The sequence below is a fragment of the Sus scrofa genome, chromosome 6 (assembly GCF_000003025.6).
Source record: "Sus scrofa isolate TJ Tabasco breed Duroc chromosome 6, Sscrofa11.1, whole genome shotgun sequence".
Classification (NCBI taxonomy): domain Eukaryota; kingdom Metazoa; phylum Chordata; class Mammalia; order Artiodactyla; family Suidae; genus Sus; species Sus scrofa.
In genome coordinates this window covers 166,326,746-166,342,109 of record NC_010448.4, presented here as the reverse complement: position 1 = coordinate 166,342,109, position 15,364 = coordinate 166,326,746, and the positions used below count along the sequence as shown (strand labels likewise).

The window sequence follows — 15,364 nt, the reverse complement described above, 5'->3', positions numbered from 1 at the left end:
CTGCTGCCTCGTCTATCAGATCCTGCTTAGGGCGATGCAGCAGCCCTGCAAGGCTCTGTCCTCTAGGTCGTCAGACTCTTCAGCCCACTTGGATCGTGAAGACGGACTCCTATCTTCCAAATCGCCACATCCTTCCTGGAAGATGCCAGGCCAGGCGGCCCCCCCGCCCCGCTTCTGGGTAGTTGGGTCCTTATTTCCCTGCTCGGCTCCGGATTTGAATGTTTGCCACTGAGAAGCCTAACCACTTCCACTTGACACGCCTCTCTTTGGCTCCGGGCAGGACCCTAAAGTCCCAGAACAGCCTTCTTTAACATCTCCGGCGGGCCCAATAAACGCGCTCTGAAGGAATGAATGCATCCCTTTATTCAGCTTTCCCATGTGCAAGAGCTTCTTTGATGGAGTGTCATGGAGGCCCCTAAGGGAGGGCTGGGGCAGGGATGTGCATAAGGCCTAGGAGCTGGTTTAAAGTCCAGGCTTTACTTGAGAGTTGGGTGAAGAGGAGCTTTTGAAGATCTCAGAGAGGACATAACTGGTCTTAACCTGTGCAAAACCTTGGGGGTAAAACAGCAGGCAGGGAGTCAGGCTGGAGGTGATGCAGAAGTGATGAATAAGGGGGGAAATTTACGGCGAGCGGATGCAGGTTCTGAGCCAGGGAAGGCGGTGGCACTCTGTCAGGTGAGACTGAGTTGGAGAAAGAAAGCGGGGGCTCGGGCCTTGGGTGCAGGGAGAGGAGGAGAGACCAGTAAGTGAGGGAGAGGGGGCTCAGCTGTGGCTTCATTCTTGGCTCAGCTGACCGGGAGGGTGGCCGTCACTCCCTGTCCACGCCCCCGTGACCCCCTCTCCAAGTGCTTAGTTTTACATCCAGGCTGAAGCCAGAGAACAAGGAAAGGGGGAGGGTAAAGTCCGCGGGAGGGGAGCTAGAAGGCCCCCTTCAAGTAGCTCAGGCCCGGCAGCTTGTGCGGGGCTTGTGGAAGAGGCCTCTCACGGAGGCGAAGGAACTCGGGGAGCAAACCCCAGCACGTGCAGGGCGTGAGGGTCTGAGGATGGAGGCCACCCGGGTCACCTGCTCCCATTCCAACCACGCCCACGGGCAGAGCGCACCGACTTTCTGTCCAGACCTCCGCAAAAAGGCCGCCCCCGGGGAGGGCATCTTCATCCCGTGTCCCCGGGACCCGCCCGCTGGCGCCGCCTCACTCCTCCCAGGGGCTCATGTCTGTGTCGATGGCCACGCAGTTGTAGGCCGCGTAGCGGAGCTTCTCCTCACACACCTTGGCACTGCGGGGGGCAGGGAGCCGGTCAGCGCCAGGCGTGGAGGCCCCTCCACCGTGCCCAGGGGCTCTGGGGCTCCCGTCTGCGCCCTTCAGGACCGGAGGGCCTCCCCCGCCCGAGGATGCCAGCGCTCCCCCGACTCCCCAGGCGGGAAGCTAGGAAACCCACCTGGCGTAGTGCGGCAGGAAGAGGGTGCTGGAGCAGGTGGAAGACTCGGGCAGCGCGTCCGTGGTCTCGTAGCTGCGGGCGCAGAGGGACCACAGATCAGGAAGCGTGGCCGCGACACAGGGCAGGGGCCGGACACGTGGATATGGGGGTGGGGGCAGAGGGCAGCCGCGCTCACCCTAGCTTGTCAGGGTAGATGTAGATGCGCGCAGGCAGGCGGCTGCGGCCCGTGACAAAGCGCAGGAAGCGGCTCCGGTCCTCTGTGTGGAGCAGAAGGAAATCCGTGTCCACGGGCTGACGGTGGGGGACCTTCCGCAGCTTCCGTCCTGCCTCTGTCCCAGGACGGGAGCTGGAAGCCAGGCATTACTCTGCCCTTTCCACTGACCGTTGGTGAAGTTGTTCAGCGCCTCCCAGAAATACTGCACCCGAGTGTCAGACGGCTCAAAGTCCTCAAACCTGGCTGTGGGGACAAAGCCAGACAGAAGTCACGCTTAGGTCCTCAAGCCCCACTCCCGGCTGTTGCTGCCCTGTCCATACTCACTGAGCTTGCGCAGAGCATCCACAGTGACCTCTGGGTCCCCGCACACCTTCTTCTCCAATTCTTGCCAGGTCAGCAAGTCCAGCACAGCCTGTGGCACCACCTTCAGCAGGCCTGCCTGCATGGCTGCCACCTGGGGAGGAGGGCAGAGGCCTGGCTGGAGAGGAGGGCACAACTCCCAGCTCAGTGTGCGGTAGGGACACTTGGCCTCCACTCATGGGGCTAATGGGGGACACAGTCTTGGCTCAGCACTGGGGGTATCTCTGTATCTCACTGATCAGCAGGACTGAGGGGCCGAGGGATAGTGGAGGCCAGAGTTCTTGGACTGGCTTCTAGGGGCCTATCAGGCTGGACTCTGGTTACAAGGAACTGCCCAAAGCTCTCTGTTCTGCCGGCTTCTAGGTGGTACCTGCTCCTTGCTCTCCTCTAGCCGCGCCTTCTGCACCAGTTGGACGAAACGGGACCGGTCCTCATATCCCACCACGATGCCTGCACCCCCGGGGACCAGCTCCACCACCTGCTGGTCACTCAGCACAGTGGTGAATGTTAGCTCCTTCCCAAATTTGAATTCAAATGTCTCCTTGTCCATTCCTTCCATCACCTCCAGGAGCTTCACCTGGGGGTGGAAGAGGCGGGAAGGTCAGTTTTTCATTGTGGAGACAGTCCTTGTTTTTCCTGGAGAAGCTCACAAGAAGCAGGAGAGGCGGCGGGGCAGGCAGTCCCCATGCAGGCAATGAGGGTGGCGAGGGGGTTAGGCCAAGGGCTGTGAGAGCATCACGGTGATGCCTGACTCGCTTGCAGACCAGGGCAGCTGTCTTGGAGGAAGTGGCATCTAAGCTGAGACCCAAATGATGGCTGGGCTCCTGGAAGTCAGGAGAGAGAACATCTTGGGAAAAAGTGGAAGGAGCAAGAGGCCTGAGGAGCCGGTCTGGTTGGAGCCCGGTCATGAACTAAGTGTCCAGAAGTACGCGGGTCAAGTAAGGCCTCTCCAGATTCTGCATTGTATCCTAAGTCTGGGGCGGAGCTTTGAAGAGTTTAAACGAGGTGAGTGAAGTGACTTACTCTAGCTGCCAGCGATCAGATGGGTAAGAATGGAAACAGGGACACCATCTTTTGCAGCCCGTGGCTGGGTCAGAAAGGAAAGTAGGGAGTTCCTGCTGTGGTGCAACAGGATCAGTGGTGTCTCAGCAGCACCAGGATGCAGGTTTGATCCCTGGCCCAGCACAGTGGGTTAAGGATCTGGCATTGCCGAAACTGCTGCGTAGGTTGCAATGGCAGCTTGGATCTGATCCCTGGCCCAGGAACGCCACATGCCGCAAGGTGGCCAAAAACAACCCAAAAAACCCAAGGAAGGTGGCCTGAGCCAGTGTAACGGTAGTGAGATGGGAGAAGCGGACAGATTCTAGAGGACAAAGGGACAGAGGTGAGGACAAAGAAGGAGTGAAGAATGACTCTGAGGGGCCTGGCCTGGGGAGGGATGGGTGGTGCCATTTTGAGGCAGGGACCCCTTAAGGGCAGGAGACTGGGGAGAGGATGAAGAGGGTGCCGAGCCCAGGTGCAACCTTGGGACAGACGTCCAGCAACAAATGCAGGGATGACCCCAGGCTTAGGAGAGAGCCTGGGGCTGGAGGGCAGGAAGGAGGGCCACCAGAAAACTGGGACGGTGCTTGAAGCCATGGGAGCAGGTGGGCCTCGAGAGGTTGCACGTGTACGTAGAGAAGGTTCAGGACAGCCTCGGGGAGCAGCAACTGTGGGGGCTGCACCGAGGAACCACTGGCTCCAGGCCCCAACTCACCAGCACGGAGTCCACGGCTGGGAAGTCCTTGCTCCAGCTCACCTCCTCCCCAGAGAGCTGCTTCCACACAAAACCAGGCAGCGCCAGGACCTGCGGGACAAATGCCACTGTCTTTTCGCCCTGCACAGCCCAGTTTGGCTGGCTCGTCTTCTCTCCCAGAGCCAGGATCAGTCTGGTGGGGGGCAGAGTAGGCTACTCACCAGGAACTCCTTACCCCGAAGGGCAGCCCCCATCAGCTGTCCGATCCACTCGTACTTGGCAAAGTCTCGGCAGGAGGGGTTGGGCACGTACATGTCCCGGGCCTCACCCGTGCCATTGCCCTGCCCCCGAAACAGAGCTGTCAGCTTGGCATGGGGTAGACCTTAGCTTGTCGCCCCAGACTCCCCGAAGACGTCCCTGAACACCTTCCACTGGGGGCCCCGAATGATCCCTCTGAATGTACAGTGGCTCCTCCTTCCCTGTTTGCCCAGAGGCTGCCCCAGGCGACTCAGTCTCCTCTGCCCCCTCTGAGGCTGAGCCTGGTACCTGGGAGGTTTGCAGAGACAGAATAGAAGAAACAACTGGGGAGGTAGGGGTGGGAGGTTACCTGGTTGGCCGTGCGTACAAAGAAGGGCAGAGGCACAGGGGTGTCTGCCGAACTAGGGCAGAGTTCCTCTGACATGTCTGCCAGGCTATCCCGGAAGCCGCCCCCTGAAATGGCAGATGCTTTCAGCTGGGGCACTCAAGAGGTTATAACGGGATAATAAGCAGGTCCCCATCTGGTTAGCTGGGGACCCCAGCGCCTCTAAATAGGGCAGGACTCTTGACATCCTCCTGCAGGGTCTCACCTTGGTCAATGATGCCTTCTGCAATGAATTTACACTCCCACCATTGGTCGTAGCGCATGGGCCACCTGTAGGTGGGTGGGTCGCTGTCATCGTGCTGGGCCAGGGCTCAGGATGACCCACCCGCCCAGAGAGCAGCCAGGGGTAAGGGCTCCACACGGAGTGGGTAACGGTGAGGGGTCCAGAGGCAGTGTGTGGGGGTCCATGTGTACATGTGTGCCCTGAGCAAGTCCCTCGCCCCCATGCCATACCTGTAGTCCAGGGGCTTTTCGTACTTGTCAGAGGGCTTGAGGCCTTCATAAACCTGGGGGCAGCGGAAAGGGGAGGGAGCTGTGGGAAAGTCTCTGTCGAAACCGGGCCGCGCTCTTGGCCAAAGACCTCGCTCCGGTCCCTCTTGGCCCAGCCCCCGAGGCCCCTTACTGGCCCGCCGTCCCGACCTGGGTGAAGACCGCATTCTTGCAGGCCGGGTCCCTCGAGGGGCAGGCTCGGTGCTCCATGGCGAGGCGCCGGTTGATGTACAGGCGAGGCATGAAGCTGGGCTTGCTGCTCTCTGAGTCACGCAGGCACTGGGTCACCAGGCCCGGCCGCTGGCGAGACAGCAGCAGGAACTGCTTCACTTGCTGGGGAGGAGAGGTGGCCAGAAGGGGACCGGCAGGCGGTCAGCCTCTATCCAAGGCCTGGAACCTTTCTAACCATTCCTGGACCCGATCCCGCAGTTCCAGTTCCAGCCTAATCCATCCCGGGTCCTTGCTTCCAGTCCCTCCCTTAGTCTAGCCACCAGGGAGAGCTTTCTAAAACAACAAACAAAAGCCACCTTTGTCATTACCTTACACAAAACCCTTCCAGTGGCCCGCTGACCAGGAACGAAGCCCCTGCTTCCTGCACAACCCCTCCCAGCCTCAGCCCCACATCAGACGTCTGTGGGCGCGCTTCTCTCTCGTCTTCCTCAGCTGCTGGTAACCCCCAGTCGTACACCTTCTATGCCACCTGCCCTGTCCACGCTGTCACCTCTCCTCCCTGAGCTCTTGTGTATTTTGCACACTTTCTGGGGAAGAGCACTCCACTGAATTTTGACTCTTTGTGTCTGGCTTTCTGCCTGTGTTCCCAGAGCCCAGCAAAGGTCCAGGCCTGGCGGAGGTCCAAGAACGCTCTGATGAAGAATGAACAACTGCCTGAGCAGAAAGGAGATGCCCACTGCAAAGACCAGCATTGCCTGGGTCGGGCTCACCTTAATCTCACTGAAGGTGCCCAGCGTGTGGTCCCAGGCAGGTACCAGGTGGTGCAGGACGCTGTCTAGGATCTTTATGAACCTGGAGTGGTGGGTAAAGATAACTGCAGCTGAAGCGTGGCATGGAGGCAAGACCCCCTCGCTCTCCAACACACGGGGACAGGAGAAGGCAGAGTCCAGGGCCTGCGATGACTCTGAAGTGGAACTGCCCAGGGTCTAAGACCTTGGCGACCTCTTCCACACACACAAGGCTTGGGCTGGGGGACAAGGAAGGGCCTGACTGGCCCAGGACCACAGCCACCTCTGCAGGAGAACAGCTCTGCGGTACAGCACTTCTGGGTCCGTCCCTTCTAGGCGTGGATATCGCACCAGACTGGTCGGCTGGAACAGGTCTGCATTCAACCCTAGTTCCCGCTGTCTGGAGGACTTGATCTTGACCCCTCGAAGGCGCACATCGATCCCGTCATCTGAGGGAACGAGCCGGCGTGAGACCACTTATTGCGCTGGCTGCCTCCGTGGCTCAGCCATTCATCACCCTTCGCCCCTAGAAACTTGGGGCCTTTGGGATCTCCTTCGACTCGCTGGATTCAGCTGCTTCTACTCTTTGCTAGTTCCTCTGTTCCCCACTATGATTCGGGAACGCTTGAGGGTCCCGACTCCACTCCTCTCCCAGGTGGCTTTAAGGCAGACCTAGACCCAGCACCTTCCACCCGCCTTAGGCCCCAAAGCCTCAGCTCCTAGCTCTCACCTTTGCCCCAGTACCAAGCCCATCTCCTCCTGTCCACACTCGCTGCCAGCCACCCCCATCTCCAGCCAGGGCCCCCGTCCCGCCGAGCAGCCGGAAGCCCCACCTCGGCACTCGACAATGCGGATCTCGATGACCGGGAGGTGGACGGTCATGTCCTCCAGGACACAGACATCGCCGATCAGGGTCCTGAGAAGAGGAGCGTGAGGCACTTTGGGGACCCCGTGCCGACAGGGACTGCTGGGGTTTCACTCAACCTTAGGTTTCCAAGCTGGGCCGGGTCCCACCGCCCGCCTCAGGCCGGTTCACTCACTCGTCAATGCTCACGTCACTCAGCTTCTTCAGGTTGTCCCCTTCGCCCCCATAGACCACCACCCGCTTGGGCATGAAGTTGTCATCCGTGGTGTCCACTGTGAGCAGCAGCTTCCTGAGGGTGGAGCACGCGCGGGTGTCTTTTACCTTCACAGGCACGGGGCTCACCTACCGCGTCCTACTCAGAGCCCACTCACTTGACAATGGTGCCTTTTTTCATGGTAAGCCGTACCCAGTGCTGGCACTGGGACCCGTCGCTCTCCCAGTAGGTGTCCGCATTGCTGTCTGTCAAGCAGGACACATTGAATTCCTCCTGGGAGGGTAGAGAAGCGGCATCAGCTTTTCTCTCCACTCTTTCCACTGGGGCTGTGCTTCGGGCCAGGGGACACAGAAGAGAAAGAGCCGTGGAGCCGAGGTGGGAGCACATCTGGCCTGGGTGGAGGTGTCTAGGGATTCCTCCAGAACTCCCGAGGTGGGGGGTTGGCCTGAGTCTGGTCTGTGGGGATTCAGGTTTGGCCCTGGCCGAGAGCTGAGAGCTCTGGATCTAGCAAGATGTGACTCCTTCCCGCTCGGGGTGGAGGAGTCCCAGCACCCACCGTGTAGGAGGAAACGTCTATGCTCTCCACATACTGCTTCACGCTACCCAGGTTCTCATCCTCCTTGCCCAGGTGGTCGTACAAGAAGTGGATAAGGTCCTCGTCGCATTCGTAGGTCCACGTCGGGGGCACGTAGCTAAGCAACCCCAAGCCCCTAATTAGGACGGGCGCAGGCCTGGAGGGCCTTCCTCCCCGTCCCACCCAGCTCACTCACAGTAGCCTTTGTACAGCTTCTGTGTATGCCTTGGCCGGCTGAGGCTTTGATCCCAGGCGATGCGAGTATGTCAGGTCCACCACCTGTTCCCATCTGTGCGCACAGAACGGGATACGCGGTTGGGGAGGCATCAGCAGGTAGCGAGAGAGCAGGTAGCAGGAGACCCTGGAGCCTTCTCCAGAGCTCTAGCTCCTCCAAACCACGCCTCCATGAGCCCCACCCCAGCTCCCTTCAGGTCCCGCCCCTTCCTGCTCTAAACCCCGACTGGGCTCCGGAGGCGCCGCCCGGCGGTGCCAGACCCGGAGCCGGCCTTCCCACAGCAAGCCCCGCCCCTTTCCCGTGCGGGACCTGAGCACCGGGCGGTAGTCCACTCCGAAGAGCTGCTGCTGCCGCTGGAGGTGGTCGGGAGTGTCGATGGGTACGAGGCGGGCCCCGCCCTCCGCCGGGCGGCACACCAGCAGCCAGCCTTCGTCCAGCCCGCAGTCGCCTAGGTGTTCTGCCAGCTGCTCCTGCCGGGACCAGCCGGATGGGAACAGTTGTCAGCGGCCTGCCTGCCCAGCCCAGGGCAAAGGGCACCGAACGCAATGCCCGCTCGGTGTGGGGGAAGGGAGAGGCGCAGCCAAGGACTTCCCTGGCCCCGGGGTCTCTCGCACCTTGGTCAGCTTCACCCAGAGCCCGTGGCCGTTGCACAGCTCCTCGCCCGTGGTGCGCACGCAGGCACCGCGCCGGAGCTCGATGCTGTCACGGGCGGCACGGAGGGGCCCGGAACCGGTACCGGGGGCCGGGCCCGCGGCTCCCACACGCAGCCCCAGGCCCTCCGCCTCCCACACGGGCAACAGCACGCGCGACGGTCCCGCCGGGTCCTTGTAAAGCTTGTAGAGCACCTCGCGCGGCACGAAAGCCAGAGCCGCCGGCAGCGGCCGCCCGGCGCGGAGGCTTTTCGCTGCTTCTGCCAGGAAGCGCACGCGGCCCAGCAGTTGCCGCGGGGACTCCAGAGCCGCGCCCGGGCCCGGCCCCGCCATAGCGAATTGTCCCGGGGAAACCCAGAGGCGAGGCGGCCCCAGGAGCGGCGGCCGGGAACGCGGACCGGGCTTCCCACCACGCGCGGCCCCGCCTTCCGTCAGCCTTCGCCGTATGTTCTGGACTAAGAGCGCCTCAGAGTCCCGCCGTATTGCTCTGTGTACTCAGGTCCTCAATGGTGTTACCTACTTCTGTGCTGCTTCTTCAGCCAGTGAGACCCAAGTTCAGTAGTTTCTGCTAGATCTGTCTACCCCCGCAATCCCCATTGCTACCACCATTTTATCCCCACCGCTGTTATCCTCATTCAAGCCCCGTCCTATCTAGCCTGGGTCATTGCAACAGCTATTTCTTTCTCAGATCCTCCAGCCTCTCGTTTTGCCTCCTCGCTCCAGTGAGCCACACTACAACCAGAATCCTTTTTTTTTTCCTTTATGGCCCCAGCTGTGGCATATGGACGTTCCCGGACTAGGGATCGAATCAGAGCTGCAGCTGCCGGCCTAAGCCACAGCACTGCCAGATCTGAGCCGGATCTGCAACCTGCACCACAGTTCACAGCAACGCCGGATCCTTAACCTACTGAGCATGGCCAGAGATCCAACTCCTGTCCTCCTAGTACTAGTCCTCCTAGTCCGCGTACTAGTCAGACTCATTACCACTGAGCCACGATGGAACTCCAACAGGAAGAATCCTTACAAATCTCAGGCTCTCACCCCAGGGGCAGTGCGGCTAAAATGTTTGGGAAATGACCCTTTCCACAGTCCCACAGTCCAGCTGCTGACAGGAGTCTTGAGTCATTCGGGCTTGATCCTGGTGGCTACTCCTAATCCCAGGGCATGGGTGATCATTATCCACTTTCCTCCAGTGCTTCTGAGCCAGATAAGAGGAAAGACCAAGATGGGGGCCAAGGAGGCAACCGACCAACCAACCAAAAAGGGCAGGGGCCGCTGGTGATGCGCAGTCACGGAAGAAAAGGAAACTGTCCTCCTACCCCACCCACTTTTCAAAAGTTTACAGACCACATGATGCGCATGTCTAAAAGGCACAATTCTGGAGTTCCCACTGTGGCTCAGCAGCAACAAACCCGAATGGTGTCCATGAAGATTCGGGTTCGATCCCTGACCTCACTCGGTGGGTTAAGGGTCCGGCAGTGCTGTGAGCTGTGGCTTCCGGGGGCAGCTCTGATTCCACCTGGGAGCTTCCAAATGCTGCACGTGTGGCTCTAAAATAGCAAAAAAAAAAAGTACAATTCAATAGGTTTTGATGTGTTAAATTTTAAAAAAAGAGATAAAATTATATAACAAAATTTGCCATCTTAACCGATTTTTAAAGTGTACAATTATCTATTTCTGAAACTTTTTCATCAACCCAAGCAGAAATTCTGTACCCTTTAAGCAGTAACTCCTCATTGCCCTCATTCCCCAGCCCCTGGTAAACTCTGATCCACTTTTTGCCTCCATGAATTTGCCTATTCTAGATACTTAATATTAGCGGAACCATACAGTATTGTCCTTATGCGTCTGTCATTTCACTCAGTATAATGTTACAACAATGTCATAGCATGTATATGTTTATTTTTATGGTTGAATGATATTCCATTGTGTGTGTATACACACCCACACTACATTTTTAAAAATCCATTCATAACTTGATGGACACTTGGGTAGAAACTTTGTTTTGTTTTCAAATAAGTGAAGTTATCAAGAAAAAAAAAATAAATGGTCCCATGTAATTTTGACAGTTTTCCATTTGTTTCTCCTGAGGAAGTTGAGGACACAGTGACTCCCGGCTGTTTGCACACGATCACACCACTACAGGATAAAGTGAACAAGTGCAGCTAACAAGGGCCTGCATAACCTGGACTTTGCAGGCGTCTCCAGCCTCTTAAATTCCACCAACTTGTTTCCCGGTTCCCATAAAACCTCTTCCTCTTTTGCTGTCTTCTCTTTGCACATGCTGTTCCCTCTGCGTGGAACACCCCCATTGCTCTCCCTAATTTTTTTGGGGGGGGTCTTTTTTGCCTTTTCTAGGGCCGTTTCCGCGGCATATGAAGATTCCCAGGCTAGGGATCCAATCGGACCCATAGCCACCGGCCTACACCACAGCCACAGCAACGTGGGATCCGAGCCGCGTCTGCAACCTACACCACAGCTCACGGCAACGCCGGATCGTTAACCCACTGAGCAAGGGCAGGGACCGAACCCGCAACCTCATGGTTCCTAGTCGGATTCGTTAACCACCGCGCCACGACAAGAACTCCAGCTCTCCCTAATAGATGGCGTGCTTGTTCGTTGCTTCTAGCTTTTCCCCTTAAAACATTTACTGTTGTAAATGTAAAGGTTTCTGTTTCCGCATCTTAAAGGACGGAGCTGTCTTGTACATCACTGTGAGCTCTGCATCTACTGTAGTGCTCACCTCTTACTAGGTAATAGAAATATTTCATTATTTCAGTTCCCTGTACAACTTAGTTCCATTAATTCACAGTATGCTTGGTCGAGCCAGACATAAAATTGTTGGAATCCTGGCGTGGGCGTGAAAGTGAGACTTGGGCTGAGTCTTCGGGATTCTCAGGCCATCGGAGGAGGGCAAATTCCTCCTGCCACGCTAAGGGTAGCTACAGCAAGGTTCTTTCGGGGGTGGTATTTGTGGCTGCGTCGCTACAGCGGACTTTACGATGTAGAGAGAGGCGGTCCTACCGGCAGCGGCCGGGGCAGCGCAGGAGCAGCGGCTCGAATCTGATCATGTGACTTTCAACATGGCGGCGGCCTCGCGCCGCTCCAGGAAGGGGCGGGGCTTGAGCAGGGGGCGGGCGCAGACTCAGGTTTTAGTGGGGACCCGGCTCGCGTTTACAGACAGCTGATCATGGAGGCGAACGAGTCTGGGTGAGTCCTTTACCACGTAGTTTGGCCGGCGGGGCTTCTGACCTGAACGTTTCCGCTCAGGAATCTGTCCCTATACCCCTCCTCCCCAGCCCCGGAGAGCTCTCAACCTGAACCCAAGTCGCTGGAATCCCAAATCCTCCAACCAGGATTCCTGAGACATTCATCCCAGGGAATGTCTCGCTGGACTGCGTCCCGCAGACCTTCATTTAGGGGATACCCCCTCGACTTTCTAATCCTCGACTAGGATCCCTATTTCGGACCATCATCTCTGATCCCTCCATGACTGTCCCCCAGCCTGGGGTTCTTCCAGCCCTGAAACAGCCCACTGGTATTCTTGTTCCTGAGATTCTTCTGGTCCAAAGATCCCCAAACTATCCTCACCCCCCCGCCCCCATTCTCCGTGTCTCTTCATTGGCTTTGAGGTTGGGGAAGCTGGGCCAATGTGTAGGGTAGAGGCCCCAGCACGAGCCCTTCTAGTTCTGTGCACCACCAGATAGGCAGAGGGAGGCGGAATCGGCGGGGAGCCACAGCTTGGTAGCTGGCCTGGAGAAGGCAGATAGCGGTGCCAGACTGAATCCACCTTAAGCACCTTAGCCTTGCCCAACTCCTAGCTCAGTTTACTGACACCTACCCCACTCCCTCTGATCTCTAGTCCCCAGGGTTTTCCGGAGCTGAAGAATGACACCTTCCTGCGAGCAGCCTGGGGAGAAGAAACAGACTACACTCCGGTTTGGTGCATGCGGCAGGCAGGCCGCTACTTACCAGGTCAGGGTCGGGGCCTCAGAGTCTAGGTGAAACTCCGAAAGGCAAAAAGTTTTTGAGAGGCAGAGAAGGGCGCGCGCTAGAGGTTCCTCAAAGCTGATCCCTGCCCTCCCTTTTCTGTCTGCAGAGTTTAGGGAAACCAGGGCTGCCCAGGACTTTTTCAGCACCTGTCGATCTCCAGAGGTGTGCTGTGAACTGACGCTGCAGGTGAGGGGTCCACAAAAGAGGGGAGGGATTTATGCCCTCAACTTGCCACCTAGCAACCTGTCTTTGTTTCCCTATAGCCACTGCGTCGCTTCCCCCTGGATGCTGCCATCATCTTCTCCGACATCCTCGTTGTACCCCAGGTACCTGCTCAAACTTTGAACAGGTGGAAAAGAGAAAAGACAGTCAAGGCTCAAGATGAGCACTTATCCTTACTGGACAGAGGGAAAAATAGGCTGGAAGTGATGGAGTTTGGCTGAGTTTTTTTTCCTCCTTTTCCTCCTTCCTGGCATGGGTCGAACAGAACTCTTCCTTTGGAGGTACCCGTTGGGAACTCAGATCTTTCTTCCCCTCCAGGCACTGGGCATGGAGGTGACTATGGTGCCTGGCAAAGGGCCCAGCTTCCCAGAGCCATTACGAGAAGAGCGAGACTTAGAGCGCCTCCGGGACCCAGCAACAGTGGCCTCTGAGCTGGACTATGTGTTCCAGGCCATCACCCTCACTCGGCAACGACTGGCTGGGCGAGTGCCACTGATTGGCTTTGCTGGTGCCCCGGTAATATGGACCAGGGCAGGGACTTGGGCTTGGGGAAACTACGCTGGCAGGTCTGGGTATGGACAAGGGAAGGAAGCGTCAATCTGGCTTCTATACCTGTGACGTTCTCTTTGCACCCTTTTGCAGTGGACTCTGATGACATACATGGTTGAGGGTGGCGGCTCAAACACCATGGCTCAGGCCAAGCGCTGGCTTTACCAGAGGCCGCAGGCCAGTCACCAGCTGCTTCGCATCCTCACTGATGCTCTTGTCCCATACCTGGTGGGACAGGTGGCTGCTGGTGCCCAGGTAAGTCCTGAGGGAGAGACAGACAGGCTGGGGTTTAGGATTAAGGAGAGGAGAGGTGTCTTCATGCCAGGCACAAAATAAGTTTGCTCCGAAATAATGGGGCCGGAGCAGCTAAGCCTAGACCCTTAATGCTGTGTGTGTTCAAAGATCAAAGCCAGTACTGAGATCTGGAGAAGGCAAAACTTTTTGACTGGAACTGGGTTTATAGGCTTAGGCAGTATCAGGGGTTGAAGTCACCTGGGGGAGATTGAGGGACCTTCTGTGTGTGGGGTTAGACACACTTCCTCTTTGTATGTTACCTATTTCTCTTTACCACCCCTCTCATTGCAGGCATTGCAGCTCTTTGAGTCCCATGCAGGGCATCTTGGCCCACAGCTCTTCAATAAATTTGCACTGCCCTACATCCGTGATGTGGCCAAGCGAGTGAAGGCCGGGCTGCAGGAGGCAGGCCTGGCACCAGTGCCCATGGTAAGGTTGAGGATGGGGTGAGTGAAGGCGGGTCTGTGGAACTTTCAGGCTAAGTCCTGGGTGGACCTAAGTGACCACTGGAGGGCAGCAGAGACACAGCGGCGATGTGACAGCAGGCAGAGCAAGGGAAGGCCCTCTGCAGCCTCGGATTTGCCCTTTCCCCCAGATCATCTTTGCTAAGGATGGACATTTTGCCCTGGAGGAACTGGCCCAGGCTGGCTACGAGGTGGTTGGGCTTGACTGGACAGTGGCTCCAGAGAAAGCCCGGTGAGTGATGGGAGGTGAGGTCGGGGGAGGGGGTGCAGCAGCTGCCACAGGTGCAGTTACCGGAACATGGCACTGACTCTGCTTCCAGGGACCGTGTGGGGAAGACAGTGACCCTGCAGGGCAACCTGGACCCCTGTGCCCTGTATGCATCTGAGGTAACAACCAGGTCCCTGTGTTTGTATGTCTGTGAGTTTGTCTCTTTGCACTTCCACGGTTGTGGACATGGTTGTGTTTATTACTGTGTGTGCGTCTCTTTATTATCTGTTTAGCTCTCCCCCCTCCTCCATTCACACCCTGTGAACTCAAGGAAGGCAGGGATTTCTGTTTATTGATTTTGTTCGTTTGTGTTTTCTTAGTGCCTGGCTTATACCAGGCGTCCGGTAAGGTGTTCTGAATGACCGAATGAGTCACACTGAGTGGGAGCATGCACGTGGGTCACTGTTAGGTACGGGGAGGACAGAGGCATGCTGGCCCCCTCTAGCCAGCGCCCTGTTGGTCCCTCAGGAGGAGATTGGACAGCTGGTGCAGCAGATGCTCAGTGACTTTGGGCCACAGCGCTACATTGCCAACCTGGGCCACGGACTTTACCCTGACATGGACCCAGAGCACGTGGGGGCCTTTGTGGACGCCGTGCACAGACACTCACGTCTGCTTCGACAGAACTGAACAGACATCTTTTCCCTGAGGCGCCACTAACACAGATGATTGTTTCAGGAGAATAAACGTCCAGAGTTGGAGTCTCTCGTGTGGCTTTGCTTGTGAAAGAGCTGTGCCCGTATCCTCAGTTCCTTCTTAGCCTCTTCCTTCCCTGGGCCTTTTTGGCGTCCCTTCCCGCAAGTCACAGGAGCCCAGGTGTCAGGGCCTCACCACTGCTCTGCTCTCCGATTTCCAGGCTCCAGAGCGGGGTTGAGGAGACCTTCCTAGGAGCTGGAGCTGTGGCAGGTGGAGGGAAATGCAGTCCTTATACCATATGAGGCCAAAGTGACAGGGCTTTGTGTCTGGGGAGGGAGAGGTGTATAGAGAGGGACATAGAAACGGCTAGAATACTTCGGAAAGGCCTGTCGAGGAAGATGGGAGACTAGGCAACAGGGAAAACGGAGAGGCCTTCAGTTGTGACACCAAAAGATGGGAAGGCATAAAGACTCACAGCGAAATTGCTTAGGATCAGGGCCTTAGACTTGCGTCACTGGGGCAAGAGGGCTTCTGAAGCCAGTAGGCCCCATGGCATTCATGGT

At 57.5% G+C, this 15,364-nt stretch overlaps 2 protein-coding genes across 2 annotated transcripts; one reads left to right on the top strand and one right to left on the bottom strand.

The window, feature by feature from the left end:
- HECTD3 (HECT domain E3 ubiquitin protein ligase 3) lies at window positions 341-8,826 on the bottom strand. The gene is made up of 21 exons (XM_021096755.1): window positions 8,340-8,826; window positions 8,035-8,195; window positions 7,687-7,779; window positions 7,473-7,608; window positions 7,074-7,189; window positions 6,878-6,991; window positions 6,671-6,753; window positions 6,121-6,286; window positions 5,820-5,901; window positions 5,029-5,211; window positions 4,843-4,895; window positions 4,595-4,659; window positions 4,354-4,457; window positions 3,968-4,087; window positions 3,768-3,857; window positions 2,382-2,588; window positions 1,976-2,105; window positions 1,820-1,894; window positions 1,613-1,694; window positions 1,438-1,509; window positions 341-1,275 (listed from the first exon to the last, which is right to left on the bottom strand). The coding sequence occupies exons 1-21, from the start codon at window positions 8,706-8,708 to the stop codon at window positions 1,191-1,193; spliced, it is 2,586 nt and encodes an 861-aa protein (XP_020952414.1). The 5' UTR covers window positions 8,709-8,826; the 3' UTR covers window positions 341-1,190.
- On the top strand, window positions 11,552-14,867 carry UROD (uroporphyrinogen decarboxylase). Its single transcript, NM_001244940.1, is given in 10 exon segments — window positions 11,552-11,585; window positions 12,238-12,350; window positions 12,475-12,554; window positions 12,632-12,694; window positions 12,909-13,106; window positions 13,233-13,394; window positions 13,725-13,862; window positions 14,029-14,129; window positions 14,218-14,284; window positions 14,634-14,867. Coding segments are annotated over 10 exon segments (1,104 nt in total). The 5' UTR covers window positions 11,552-11,565; the 3' UTR covers window positions 14,796-14,867.